Raw genomic sequence first — 16,034 nt, forward strand, 5'->3', positions numbered from 1 at the left:
ATAAGCCATGGATGTTGTACGAGGTGACTAAATTGCTAGGAGCAAGGGGCTAGTGACCCCTTCTCCTGTATTCGAGGGGTGCCGAGACCTGGTCTATTTATTTTATTTTTATTTATTTATGTCTTTGAATATATGATGCTGTGGGACAGAATGAGCTAATCTTTCTTGATAGGCAGAACAAAACACAGTATGTTAAATTTCTGAAAATACAATACACATAAAATCTTAAACTGACTTACTGGGATATCCATTAGAGAGTGAGACATTGTAGCGCTCAGGGGAAGGGTACAAACAAGTGACAGGAGGCTGAGCAGAAAAGGAGCATATTGGACGTCCATCTACACTGTTCACTTTGACCTCCCCTAGAGCTGAACCAGACACCAGGACAGCCTTGCCAGATCCCCATGGCCAGGACCCATCAAGGAAACACATATCATTGATGCTGTCCTCGTGTAACTGTATAAAGAGAAAGAAGTTAAGAGATATGTTCACTGTGTATTGACCTGATAGAAGCTACAGTACACAATAAACCTGATTTAATGATTAGATACTGATAACCATTCCATAGCATTAACAAGATACTAAACCACTTAATCAGTGCCTAAGTAGGCTTTGCTATTTGTTGTATTAGATTATTTACTGCTTTATCAGGCAAAGCATGCTGGGCAAACAATATTTCAAAGATTAATTGTAAATAAAATGGCAATAAAAAATATTTATTTACGTAATACCTTGCAATATGTTTCACAGTCATGCCATAAAAGTGAAAAGACGTACATCATAGATAAAATCAAGTGGCAGTGGCATCCTAAAATCAAGAAGAGTAATGCCCCGAGCATTGACTGTGGTGCAGGCGGCCAGGTATGGTAAAGAGGGATGTACGATAAGCGGCTGTCGGACATCAATAGGACTAGCACAGTTATCGTACGCCAACAAGGGAGTCCCTCTCTCTATATCCACGATGCTCACTTTGCGAGACACTGAAGTTGTAATAGCCTGTCAAAAAGTAAAAACAAAGAAGAAAAATGAACAGGTAATCCTTCTCTTTTTAGGGATATGAGCATCATGTCAATACAGATAGGAGTGAAAGACATACATACTTAACCATACCCTGGCCGGGATTGAACCCGCGGTCAGAGTCTCAAAACTCCAGCCCGTCGCGTTAGTCACTAGACCAGCTAGCCACAATAAGATTCGTTCAACTAGGTATATTTCTACACCATAGGAAGGTTAGCACAGGCACCTCTGTGACCACAAATGCAAGTTTTTACAGACGAATCTCCAGCTAGCGTGGCCGTGACGAACTCTAGCTCAAGTCCCTTCACTGCCGTCAACATGACTCACGGTTTGTTTGCAATCGTGTCATTATGATTTCGTGAGTCATACATACTTAAATAAGTTTGCAGGGAATGAGCTCTTTTTCCTGGGCCCAGTCTCTTAACCATCATTCTACCAAGAAAAATAATAAGCCACAATACCCAGGCTGGAACAATACACAAAAAAAACACACACATAGCAGATAAATGTATGACAACATTTCGGTGCAACTTGCATCATTAACCAGTCACAAGTCGGACTGAAATGTTATCATAAGTTTCAGTCTCCTGCATGTGTGTAACTTGAGCATCATTCTACCAGTCTGATAACTATCTAAACTCATGGATTTTTCCCATATTTATACCTGAACCATGTATGGAGTTTATTTTGACTGCCTCCTCACATGATGTATTCCATACACTCATGACAGAGATGAAGCAGGTAGACTCCATGGACAGCTTAAAGAATAGGCGTGAGGATATGAGGCAGTGAGTTCAGTTATAGCCAGTTAAGAAGTGAGGGACCAGGAGTAGTCTCAACCCCAATAGTCACAAACAGATGAGTACAAATGGGTAACTGAATGCAACTTCAAAATAAAAAAATGTTAAATGCTTTTTTTGTACTATCAGATGGTGGATCTTACCTTGGAGCCATCTGGAGAGAAGTTGAGAGCATTGATGGCTCTTGCAAGACTGAGAGAACCTAGAGGAACAGAGCGCACTATTTCTCCTCGTAAAGCATTGACCACTGTTATCTCGCCATCACTCCCACCAAATGCGAAAGCATACCGATCCTATAAATAAATTACACAATTAAATACGAGAGAAATTTATAAACTAATAGCAATTATCAATATTATGAATAATAAAAGAGATTATTAGTAAAGAATATGTCTGAAGAATATGAGAATATGAATAATGATTCTAAGTGGTCTTCCAGCAAGTTGCTACTGTTTGGAGCCTGAAAAAAACACAATCCTCTATGTTAATACAAGTCCACCATGTCAAAGCCAGCACAAGCATAAGGTATTTAAGGAGATAACATACACTAGCAATAAGATAAATTCAAGTGTCAAAATAATGACCATTAACAGAATACTAAAATTCATAATCTCCAATGGCATGTGCTCCATTTATCCTATCCTGTTAAACACTATGCCATATTTATTGGATCATGCCAAAAATAGGTGCAATTATGGAACAATCATTTACTCAAAGTCCTAACTGCTGTCTACAGTGAGCGAGGAGTGACTGTTCACGTTAGTTTTACTCTCTACTGAGAGACAGATACTGAAGTACAGTATATTATAATAAAGTACAGTAAGAGATATTATTATTATTATCATGGGGAAGTGCTAAACCCATAGGATTATACAGTGTATTTGGGGGAGGGATGGAAGGTATTCAGACTCGATTCAGAGAACTGGACCACAGATCCAATTCCCTAGATCAAGAGCCCCCTCACCAGCATCAAGGAACCTCCCATGAGGGGACAGTAAGAGATAACCTTACTAGAGTTAGACTAGATAAAAGAGGCTACAATAGTTGCTTCACACATTATTATTACCTCCCACTATTTTGATTTTACTTTTGCAATACGAAATGAGTAAATAATACGTGTTTTATTATGTTTTCCTTCAAATTACAAAATAACACACAGAGTAGGCGTGGTACATATTGTAATAGTGTATTTTTTATTGCATTTTGATCTAAATGCAAAATAAACATGTACATACTGTATAATTAATTTTAAATTATTTTATTTGAAGTGCAAGTGGTGCCTTTTTGTATGTGCTCACTTCCCTGACACTAGAACTTAGCTACATCATTAGACCATTATCAAGCCATTACCACTTAGTGGTTCAAGATGTGCCAACATGTTGTCGAAAGTTTCTTATCTCAGGTGTTGATTACTTGCATTATAGTACAGTGGAACCCCGAGTTTCAGCCGTAATCCGTTCCAGGAGCTAGGACTAAACTCGAAACCGCTAAAGTCAAAGCAATATTTCACATAAGAAATAATGTAAATACAATTAATCCATTCCAGACCCACAAAAATATTCACAAAAAAATATGTTTTCTAAAGAATAACTATAGTTTAACCTACATATAGTACAGTGGACCCCCGGCTTACGATATTAATTCGTCCAGGAGGCTGTTTGGGTGCCATTACCGAATGAATTTGCTCCCATAAGGAATATTGTAAATTAGATTAGTCTGTTTCAGACCCCCAAAAATACACTTACAAAAGCACTTACAAAAATACACTTACATAATTGTTCGAGTTGGGAGCTGATCGTAAGTCGGGGGTCCACTGTACTTAAAACATACATATAATATTTAAATGAGTAATACAATACATAAACATTTAAAATCACATTTACATACCTTTATTGAAGAGTCTTGCTGGCATCTGGAAGATAGGGAGCAGGAGAGAGAGAGGGAGGACTTAGTGTTTGGAAGGGGAATTCCCTTCCATAAAGACTTTAAGTAACAAGTCCTTACCTGGGGTTACTTCCCTTCTTTGTCTTTTAATGCCACTAGGACCAGCTTGAGTCACTGGATCCCTGTAGCACAAAATAACTGTCAAGAGTGCTCTGTTTCTGGCATCTCTTTAAGATTTGCCTGAAGTGGGACAAGGTTTTGTCACTGAACATGTTGCAGATATGGTTTCAGCTTGGTCAGGGTGGTATTTCTCTAGAAAAGCTTGCAGCCTAGTCCACACTGCACAAATCTCTTTAATCTCTGAAAGAGGCACCTCCTTCACTCCCTCTTCCTCCTCCTCTGAAGCAAGTTACTCAGCTGCAGTCTGTTGCTGTTCGAGTTGAAGCTCTTCAGTGGTTAGCTCTTCCCTGTGGTCGTCCACCAACTCTTCTACATCCTTGCCACTAACCTCCAACCCCATGGACTTGCCCAATATCACAATACCTTCTACAACAGGCAGACGGTCGGCAGGGTCAGGGTCAGCCTCAAACCCTTCAAAATCCCTCTGGAGGACACATTGTGGGCACAATTGTCTCCAAGCAGAGTTCAAAGTCCTGGAAGTTGCTCCCTCCCAAACCTTACCTATAAGGCTTATGCAGTTGTAGATATTGAAGTGATTCCTCCAGAACTCTCTTAGGGTCAATTCAGTGTCCAAGGTCACTTCAAAGCACCTTTCAAACACTGCTTTGTGTAGAGTTTTTTAAGTTAGAAATGACCTGCTGGTCCATGGGCTGGAGGAAAGGAGTGGTGTTAGGAGGCAAGAACTTCACTCTTATAAAACTGAAATCCCTAGACAAGTGGTCTACCAAGTTTGGAGGATGAGCAGGAGCATTGTCCATTACCAGGAGGCATTTGAGTGGCAAATTATTTTCCAGGAGGTATTTTTTCACACTCTTTGAAAATTTGCCTCATGACCCAAGTCTTGTGATTAGCTTTCCACAACACACAATTTACTTTTGATCACATTGTTTTTCTTGAACACTCTGGGATTTTCTGAGTGATAAACCAGTAAAGGCTTCACTTTAAAATCCCCACTAGTGTTAGTGCAGAACAAAAGAGTTAGCCTGTATTTCGTAGGCTTGTGTCCTGGCAGTACATTTTCCTCCAGAGTAATGTAAGTCCTCTTTGGCATTTTCTTCCAAAACAGGCCTGTTTCGTCACAATTGAACACTTGTTGGGGTTTGAATTTTCAGTCTCTACGTACCCCTTAAATTCACTCACTAAGTTTTCAGGAGCATGTTTGTCAGAACTGGCAGCCTCGCCATGCTTTACCACACTGTGTATACCACTACGCTTCTTAAATCTGTCAAACCAGCCTCTGCTGGCCTTAAATTCACTAACATCAGCACTGGTTCCAGGCATTTTCTTTACAAGATCAGCATGCAACTGCCTTGCTTTTTCACAAATGATCGACTCTGAAACACTTTCACCCGCTATCTGTGTATTGTTGATCCAAACCACCAATTTCTCAACCTCTTCAACTGTTTGAGATCTATTTTTTGGTTAACATGACAACACCTTTCACAACATCAGCGTCCTCGAGTTCTTTTCTCTTTGTCAGGATAGAGGTGATTGTTAATTTGTTTTTGCTGTACATCCTGGCAAGCTTGCCCACACGTATGCCACTCTCGTATTTTTGTACTATCTCCTCCTTCACTTCTATTGTGTTTCTCACTCTTTACCAAAGAGGTGCCACTAGGAAATTTCTTTGGGCCCATCGTGGCTTATTTCACAGTCACAATCAATAAACAAGCACTAAATACAATGAATTTATTGTGAAATGTTTGGATGAGCATGCAGGGTAATGTTCACTCAAGGATAAACAAAGCTAGACTGACTCACGATGCCTAGGCGGGCAAGCAGAGAGGTCAAGTATGCCGGCCGAAACACAGGGCACAGGCCAAAACTTGGGACAAAATTTAGCCGAAAAAAGCGGTCGAAACTCGAAGCGGCCGATTCTCAGGGCTGCCAAAACTCTGGGTTCCACTGTATTAACGTGTATTACTGAATTCTGAAGGGAATATATAGCAAGTGGGAATATTTTATTATACATGGTATGCAATGCCAGCAAGCTGATGAGTAAGAGGCATGTGCAACACTAAATATCTTTACTGATGAAATGTTTTGACTGCACTGTAACATGTGTCAGTAGAATACAGCAATGAATTACAATCCTGGAGGCAGAAGACTTAGCCGCCTGACTTTTCATACATTTACAAACCTCTTACTCAATAACCTTTGTCTAGTTCTTAAGTAGTTTGTGAGCATTAGGATTAGTCTGCCTGAAATTCAGCGCATGTTAGTAGCTTCCTCTTGTGCTTAACAATATTTTAATTATACGTAAACTACATTTTGTATACTACAGAAAAGAAATAATGCTGTATTGTATTGTATTTATTTGCACTACAGTACTGCATGCCTTACTGACCTTGGGATGGAATGTACAGCATGTGGGAACATTGCTCTTCTGTTGTATAAACTGCACACTGCCCTCCTCCTCCATCCTTCTGCCCTTGTCACCACCACAACTATCATCACCACCACCACACCTCAGCTGTAAGTTCTCCCTCGTCACAGCTGACACACCATCATGAACATCCGTTCCTGGGGTTAAGTAAGTTTATTTAGATACAGGTACATGTAAGTACAATTATCATACATAGTGAAAATTACCTAGGATAACCCAGAAAAGTCAGCCAAATGACTTATTTTCATTGGGGCCAATGTTGAAAAAATTATAGTACAGCCTCTCCTCACTTAACGACAGAGTTGCGTTCCCAAGATCACGTCAGTAAACAAATTCGTCACTAAGCAAGGTGCACACTATAATGGTAGTGGGTTTGTGTCAACCATCTTTGATATTGTTTTAATGTCACCTTTGCACCATCTATAACATTTCTGGTACTGTATATGTATTTTTAAATGTTTATACAGTAGTTTACTGTACAGTATACTGTAATAAACAGAATAAAGGAAATCAGCTCTAATATACATTATTTTGGCATGCATACTTGTCAGAGAGCCCCTCGTAAGTCCGAGTCGTCAGTAAACAAGTACGTTGCTAAGTGAGGAGAGGCTGTATTTTTAAATGTTTATACAGTAGTTTACTGCATATTGTAATAAACTGAATAGAGGAAATCAGCTCTAATATACATTATTTAGGTATGCATACTGGTCAGAGAGCCCATCATAAGTTTGAGTTGTCGGTAAACAAGTACGTTGCTAAGGTAGGAAAGGCTGTATTTAAAAAAGTTCTTTGACACCACACGTAATTGTGTGAATGAAATGTCTTCTCTATAAATGCCATAGACTGTATAATTTGTCTTATTTAATACTCATTCAGAAGTTATGTTAATGGCAGTGGTGTCAACCATGCTTAATTTGCCGCTAGAGAAGAGCTTTAAGATGAACATTGTAGTTGTCCGGTTACTGGGGAGGACTATGTACTCTTTTTGATGGTGTCGGGTCTTGGTAAATTAATGTCATGAGTACATCGTCTGCAGTCCCTAAATGAAATTTCAAGAGTAGTGTAGATTGGCATGTTATCACCTTAAATAATAACCAAAGAAACAAACATTATTCTTCATATGGAATGGAGAGTATGGATGTTATTTATAATATAAAAGATTAATAATAATACTAATATCTTTATTTCTACAAGTACACGTACTTGTGGATCTGTTCCTTGAAAAATTAAACAATGACCTCTATTTTCAATACAGTAGTCAACAATGAATAAGCCTTTTTTCTTACCTAGTATTGCTATGGTCTACAGTTTCCAGTGGCACTTCTGCCTCCCAATATTAAGGTAGTAAGTAGAAAAATAAACACATAAGCGGTATAATGTGATCCTTTATTGACAACATTTCGCCCACACAGTGGACTTTTTCCATTGTGTTGGTATTTTATACCATATATTTCCAAGGTAGTAAGTAGGTATACATAATTACAATTATCATAGTGTAAAGTACCCACCAGGATAACCCAAAAGTGACAATTTATTCCCATTGGGGTCCTTGACATGTCGATTCTCTCCTTCATATGTACAGAAAAATACGTGCACAAAACCTTGGTGATTATTACATGAACACCATTATGAAAATGAACATTATTACATTCTCGGGGACAACGCTAAACCCGTACAAGTTGTATCGTGCCAAGGGGAATGAGAAGCATTCAGATTCAATTCAAGGAAGGGAATGGCAAATCTAATTCCTTGGATCAAGAGCCCCCACCAGCAGGAGCTACTGAAAATTAATATATTCAGAAAAAACTGAGATAACAGGAACCCACAAGGTGTCATTACTCAACAGAATTATAATGACAACTTAAAATTAGGAAACTTTAAAATTTTATTAGGATTATAATGATAATAATATTTTTATTTTCTACAAGTACATGATGGTTTAAAACAATCCGAAACTCAAAAAGATTATTATTATTATTATTAGGTTATGATAATTAAGAACAATCTGACACTCGAAAATATTATTACTAATAGTAGTATTAGGATTACAATGATGGTTTAAAGCAATTTCAAACTCAAAAATATTATCATCATTTTCAGAGAGGACCATAAGGGACCTCTGATATGCCTTTGATGAGTTTCGAGTGTTTTTACTCCCGGAGCCCGGCCAGCGTCCAGGCTCAGCTGGTGCTAGCCTGGTCAACCAGGCTATCGCTGCTGCAATTATCAAATACAATGTAAATTACCCGGAAGAACCCATCACCCAACACCGAAAAAAAATAAACCCCGGGGGAGGGGAGGAATGGAAATAAAAAAAAAATTGAGTGTGAGGGCTGGTTTAAGAGAAGTTGAGGCACTCATGGCACTCAGGTGGCACTCATCACTCACCAGGCTCCACCAACACTCACAAATAAGGTCGGTAACACACAAGGGGGACCAAAAAAACCAGCCAGGAGAGGTCACTTGCTGTCCTCCACAAGATCGTCTCCTCAAAATCAAAACAACTTGGCAGTGTTGCCAACCAAAAATTTTTCAGAGATCGCTAGACTCTTGATCTTAAAAAAAATAATTAATTAAGTTGGTAAGTTTATTCAGGTACAGGTACACATAAATATAGTTACATAAATTGTCATACATAATAATAATGATATTATCTCCTTTATAATATAACAGTAAGGTAACAAAAGGACTCCAATGGTACTGTCACTCTAGCTGACTTTTTTGGATTATCCCAGGTTCTCTACACATATTTTGCTATATATGATAATATATGTAACTTTGTATACCTGAATAAACTTACTTACCATATGTATAAATTACCTTGGATAACCCCCCCCCCCAAAAAAAAAAAAAGTCAAAGTGACTTATTTCCACTAGTGTCCTTGTAATATCTTATTTAAACCTTAAGTTAAAACAGTAACTCAGCTATGTGAAAATCAGTTACAATAAAAGGAGATATACTAGGAATAAGGTAAACTGAGTTACTGACATTACAAAGATCAGCTTACAGTGATAGGTACATGAATATTAGCTATACAAGAAATCACTCTCCTCCCTTTCTGTAGCTTCATTCATTAGGTACCTTTTAAGGTACATAGATTATCATACAGAGGCATATGTGTATAGAACCTGGGATAACCCAGAAAAGTCAGTGACTTATTTCCACTGGGGGTCCTTTTAATTTCCATTGGGGTCCTTTAGCTCTCTTCCTAAACTGACTCATGCTATGACTGGCTCTGACGTGTAGAGAAATATATTTATAACAGAGTGTCAGGGGCCCAAGATTGATCAACTGCCTCCCAGTATACATAAGGGGGCTTACCAGTAGACCCCTGGCTGTCTTCAACAGGGCACTGGACAGGCACATAAAGTCAGTACCTGACCAGCCGGACTGTGGTTCCTACGTCAGTTTACGTGTGGCCAACAATAACAGCCTGGTTGATCAGGTCCTGATCCACCACCAGACCTGGTCACGGACTGGGTCGAGGGGGCGTTGACCCCCGAAACCCTCTCCAGGTATACTTTCATCTCTTAATAAGCTGAATTTACTAGTTCAAGTCACTAAAATATGAGGCAAGTATATTATAGACAACACAATAAGTGTCAGGGGCCCAAGACTGTTCAACTGCCTCCCAGCATACATAAGGGGGATTACCAATAGACCCCTGACTGTCTTCAAGAAGGCACTGGACAAGCACCTAAAGTCGGTACCTGACCAGCCAGGCTGTGGCTCGTACGTTGGATTGCATGCAGCCAGCAATAACAGCCTGGTTGATTAGGCTCTGATCCACCAGGAGGCTTGGTCACAGACCGGGCGGCGGGGGCGTTGACCCCCGGAACTCTCTCCAGGTAAACGACTGCATTACATTTTAATTCTATTGAACTTCACATTCTTACATCCAAAGTCATCAGAAAAATGTTCTTTGTGGAGTTCACTTAGATGGTTCACTGCTCGTAATGAACAATGTTCAATAATGAACATTGAGTCTCCGTGGTTCAGTCCCAGGTACGGGTGGAAACACTGGGTGTTAAGTCACCTTACAACTGCTGTTACTGTGGAAAATAATGTATTTTCCAGAAAAAAATACAGTGTATTTTTTTATGTAAATTAGTGTAACATACTGTATTTAATAAAAATTTATGTTATAAAAAAATGGGAAATTCTGCGCCTTCGCAGAGAAGAGTCGCCATGTTTGAACTGGTCAACACTAATGTTAGTGAACAATGGGAAGAATTTTCGTGTTCTAGAGGTTAAAATTGGGTTGACACCTCTCAAATAGGAGCCGAAATTGTTGGATGTGCATTCCTGCATAACTTGAGATATCAGGCGACTGGACAAGACAGCTCCAGGAACCTCAGATAAGTCTTATGTTGTAACTCTGGCCAGTGTTATTTTCATAGATAGACAGTGAGGTTTTCTGAGTATGATACAACTTAATCTCCAGTTAAATTGGTGAGTGATATTAAGATATATTCTCCTTCTGTTGTATATATATATATATATATATATATATATATATATATATATATATATATATATATATATATATATATATCATTTATTATTTTTAATATACAGTCCACAAATTTATATATTTACCAGAACTCCTGGTGATATATATTTCATTTATAATTAATAGGTCCAGAGCAACTTGTGGATATGACAGTGGTAGGTATCGAAGGGGGACATTTTTGCGACCTAGGTGTCCCAAATTCCTACTTGTCTATGTAACTTTGATAAATAATAATTATATTTGTTATCATTTACTGTTATGTACATAATTAGTTACATTCAGATAAATGCAATTTTCCACAGTTTCTGTTCACCTAGAAATAAGTAGATAACTGGGTGTTAAGTCACCCTACAACTATTGTCCATGTACCTGAGTATTTAGTCATTTTACACCTGTCATTTTTCACCTAGCAGTAAATAGGTATCTGGGTGTTAGTTGACTGGTGTGGGTGGCATCCTGGGGACATTATTAACCTAAGTCGTGGGAAATGCTCAGCATAACCAGGAACTTTCTATATAGTATGTCACTGATGTCAGCTATGGTCTGTATAAGTTGTATTGTACTGATAGAAATAAAGATTATTATTAAGAAACTCAAACTAAAAATAGTACCAATTAACAACGAAATGCGCTAAATCTAGCAAATAAAGCGCTAATTTGGCAACATTGAAAACAAGCCAAGGAGTCGTTCTTGAAGTTGTTTTTGAAGTTGTTCTTGCAGCTCGCCGGATCCGGATTACCTCCGACTCATCGTGCTTTTAGCCTAAGAAAATATTGAGCACTGTTCCTCTCTGACCTCAAATTTCGGGTTATCCTGGCGACTTAATAAACTGTTTTTTAACCTGATTTGTCTATCCTGTGTAATTGACCCAAATATTACAATAAAGCACAACTGTACTCATCTGAACTTGTGTAATGTAACTAAACAAACTTACTAAGTTTATTCAGTTACATTACACAAAGTTAAATTTCTATAATTACTCTATAACAATAACATGTGTGTATATTATAATTTACCCAATTAAAGTTATTTCAAACGCTTTAATGCCTTAAAACTAACTCATTTATATCATAAAAGAATAGTAAGATATACCTTAAAAATTTTATAGACAAACTTGCTAATTTATAATAGATTTATTAAATTTTATTTCCTCGTCTCATTAATTAAAATAATTTAATATGTCATTACAAAAAAAATCCTTGTGGAATGCATCCGTCGAGTGCATCTTTGATAAATGCAATATACGACTTTGGGCGTCTTACTGACGCATTTTCGGCTATAATACGCCATCTACAACTCACGAATATAGTTAAAAACCACCCGAATTTGATGCAAAATCACGTAAATCAAAAATAAATTTCGAAATTAACTATTTGAGCACCTCACTCTCAGCCTTCATAATTCTTCTGCCAACCAGTGATTATTATCAATAAATTATCATTAAACTTTTGCATTAATTATATTAATTATAGTTTGACAAATATTCTAGCTTCATCTATACAACTATAAAAATCTAAAAGAAATTTTAACCTTTAGTTTTAGTGTGAATGAAATGTTTAAATATCTCAAAAATACATCAAATAAATACTAGCTAGTTTTCTAACAATTATACACATTAAAAATAACAGATATATATATGTATATATATCTATATATATATCTTTTGTCTTTGTTTACCAAAAAATAAGTAGGCTCGGCGGCCATCTTGTTGCCACGGCAACCAATGTAAACAAAAGAAAATAGAACTACGGACGTAGCGAAACAAAGAGCGAAACGTTGGTTTATTTTTTATTATATTTCCGTTAAGATGGGGAAGCATTAGACTCGTATGGAATAGGGACATTCAGGTTTGATCCGAGGAAGGGAAGGCCAGGGCACATATATAGATGCTATGGGTGTACGTACAGTACGTAGGTAGTACTTGGATAGTAAGTAATGTTAACGTACGTGTACGTACAGTACAAGGATGTTAACGTATATATACGTACAGTACATGGATGTTAACGTACATATACGTACAGTACATGGATGTTAACGTACGTGTACGTACAGTACGTGGATGTTAACGTACGTGTACATGCAATTCGTAGATGTTAACGTACGTGCACATAGTACATTATATAGTTTATAACGTGTGTGTACAATACACTAAGTAGATGTTAACGTACGTTGTACGTGAAGAATTTTACATTTATACATGAATAACACACGTACCTATATTAACAGGTGGGTGGTGATGGGCGGCGCCGGAGTGAGGGCGGCGGGTGGCGGGGCGGCACCAGGGATGGGTGGCCTGGTAGCCAGGAATTTGCAGGAGAGCCACGTCCTTGAACAGGATGCCAGGCTCCTGCAGCCACCTGGCACCCTGCAGGAGAGAATGTGGCACCACCTGGCCAGCGTCACCTGTATGGATCACGTACATACTGAGCCCAGGATAGTGCCACAGACCGTGGCATCCTGGTGCCCTCCCAGAGGTAGGATATACTAGGCTAGACGGATAGGATATGATATACTAAAAGGATATGCTAGGATAGGATAGGAGAGGCTAAGATAGGTTATGGTAGAGTAGGATAGGCTTTGATAGGCTTGTAGGCTAGGCTAGGATAGGATAGGATAGGCTAAAAGGGTAGGTTAGAATAGGATAGGCTAGAGGGATAGGCTAAAAGGATAGGCAAGGAGGACAGGCTAAAAGGATAGGATAGGAGGATTAGCTAGAAGGATAGGATACGAGGATAGACTAGGAGGATAGACTAGTAGGAATAGGCTAGGAGGATAGGCTAAGAAGATAAGGTAAGAGGCTACTCGCTTAGAGACTAGGCGTCGTACATAGCAACACTAGTTAGTAGCACCAAGCAGCAGTACCAGGTAGCAACAACAGTAAGTAGCACCAGGTAGCAACACTGGTCAGTAGCACCAGGTAGTGATGAATGGTTTTGAAAACCGACAAGTTGAAGAATTGAGACACTTATGCAACACATGGGGATCTTTATTGAAGAAACGTTTCGCCACACAGTGGCTTCATCAGTCCAATACAAAGTAGAAATGGGTAAGGAGAGTAGAAGTATGAGGTAATCAGTCCCTCAACCTGGATTCGATGTGTTCAGTCCATCACAGTCCATCACAAGAGTGATGGACTGAACACATCGAATCCAGGTTGAGGGACTGATTACCTCATACTTCTACTCTCCTTACCCATTTCTACTTTGTATTGGACTGATGAAGCCACTGTGTGGCGAAACGTTTCTTCAATAAAGATTCCCATGTGTTGCATAAGTGTCTCAATTCTTCAGCACCAGGTAGCAACACAGGTCATTGGCACCAGGTAGCAACACTGGTCAGTAGCACCAGGTAGCAACACTGGTCAGTAGCACCAGGTAGCAACACTGGTCAGTAGCACCAGGTAGCAACACTGGTCAGTAGCACCAGGTAGCAACACTGGTCAGTAGCACCAGGCAGCAACACTGGTCAGTAGCACCAGGCAGCAACACTGGTCAGTAGCACCAGGCAGCAACACAGGTCAGTAGCACCAGGTAGCAACACTGGTCAGCAGCACCAGGTAGCAACACTGGTCAGTAGCACCAGGTAGCAACACTGGTCAGTAGCACCAGGTAGCAACACTGGTCAGTAGCACCAGGTAGCAACACTGCTCAGTAGCACCAGGTAGCAACACTGGTCAGTAGCACCAGGCAGCAACACTGGTCAGTAGCACCAGGCAGCAACACTGGTCAGTAGCACCAGGCAGCAACACAGGTCAGTAGCACCAGGTAGCAACACTGGTCAGCAGCACCAGGTAGCAACACTGGTCAGTAGCACCAGGTAGCAACACTGGTCAGTAGCACCAGGCAGCAACACAGGTCAGTAGCACCTGGTAGCAACACTGGTCAGCAGCACCAGGTAGCAACACTGGTCAGTAGCACCAGGTAGCAACACTGGTCAGTAGCACCAGATAGCAACACTGGTCAGTAGCACCAGGTAGCAACACAGGTCAGTAGCACCAGGTAGCAACACTGGTCAGTAGCACCAGGTAGCAACACTGGTCAGTAGCACCAGGCAGCAACACTGGTCAGTAGCACCAGGTAGCAACACTGGTCAGTAGCACCAGGCAGCAACACTGGTCAGTAGCACCAGGCAGCAACACAGGTCAGTAGCACCAGGTAGCAACACTGGTCAGTAGCACCAGGTAGCAACACTGGTCAGTAGCACCAGGCAGCAACACAGGTCAGTAGCACCAGGTAGCATCACTGGTCAGTAGCACCAGGTAGCAACACTGGTCAGTAGCACCAGGTAGCAACACTGGTCAGTAGCACCAGGTAGCAACACTGGTCAGTAGCACCAGGTAGCAACACTGGTCAGTAGCACCAGGCAGCAACACTGGTCAGTAGCACCAGGTAGCAACACTGGTCAGTAGCACCAGGTAGCAACACTGGTCAGTAGCACCAGGTAGCAACACTGGTCAGTAGCACCAGGTAGCAACACTGGTCAGTAGCACCAGGTAGCAACACTGGTCAGTAGCACCAGGTAGCAACACTGGTCAGTAGCACCAGGTAGCAACACTGGTCAGCAGCACCAGGTAGCAACACTGGTCAGTAGCACCAGGTAGCAACACTGGTCAGTAGCACCAGGTAGCAACACTGGTCAGTAGCACCAGGTAGCAACACTGGTCAGTAGCACCAGGTAGCAACACTGGTCAGTAGCACCAGGTAGCAACACTGGTCAGTAGCACCAGGTAGCAACACTGGTCAGCAGCACCAGGTAGCAACACTGGTCAGTAGCACCAGGTAGCAACACTGGTCAGTAGCACCAGGTAGCAACACTGGTCAGCAGCACCAGGTAGCAACACTGGTCAGTAGCACCAGGTAGCAACACTGGTCAGTAGCACCAGGTAGCAACACTGGCTATTAAAGGGATCTGCCTGCAACAAGTTTGGGATTTCCCAGTAGCTGGTCGGGTCTTATGCTTGAGTTTTTCCAAGCAAATTTTGGCGTGAGTCCAGGTGTGTGTGTGTGTGTGTGTGTGTGTGTGTGTGTGTGTGTGTGTGTGTGTGTGTGTGTGTGTGTGTGTGTGTGTGTGTGTGTGTGTGTGTGTTTAATGGAGTCATTAAGTCTGCGTGTCACCTGTAAATAATAATAATATAAATAATAATAACAATAATAATAATAATAATAATAGTAATATCAATAATAATAATATCAAAGAGGGGAATGTATGAGAGTATAGTTATACCAACACTCTCATATGGGTGTGAAGCATGGG

General features: G+C 40.2%; 1 protein-coding gene across 3 annotated transcripts in view; it reads right to left on the bottom strand.

Moving 5' to 3' along the window:
* The window catches only part of LOC128698044 (uncharacterized), a 39,515-nt gene extending 26,229 nt beyond the window's left edge, over window positions 1-13,286 (bottom strand). Inside the window, exons 1-5 of one of the 3 annotated variants that reach the window (XM_053790102.2) lie at window positions 12,996-13,286; window positions 6,229-6,404; window positions 1,961-2,110; window positions 778-996; window positions 240-456 (exon numbers count right to left, since the gene is read on the bottom strand). In XM_053790102.2, coding sequence (XP_053646077.2) covers window positions 240-456; window positions 778-996; window positions 1,961-2,110; window positions 6,229-6,404; window positions 12,996-13,203 — 970 coding nt within the window. In that variant the 5' untranslated portion in view covers window positions 13,204-13,286. Of the gene's footprint in view, window positions 1-239; window positions 457-777; window positions 997-1,960; window positions 2,111-6,228; window positions 6,405-8,655; window positions 8,785-12,995 lie in introns of those variants that run through there. The other 2 variants (XM_053790104.2, XM_053790103.2) reach the window with 2 other exon arrangements.
* Between the last annotated feature and the right edge of the window lie 2,748 nt (window positions 13,287-16,034).

The sequence above is a fragment of the Cherax quadricarinatus genome, chromosome 58 (assembly GCF_038502225.1).
Source record: "Cherax quadricarinatus isolate ZL_2023a chromosome 58, ASM3850222v1, whole genome shotgun sequence".
NCBI classification, from domain to species: Eukaryota; Metazoa; Arthropoda; class Malacostraca; order Decapoda; family Parastacidae; genus Cherax; species Cherax quadricarinatus.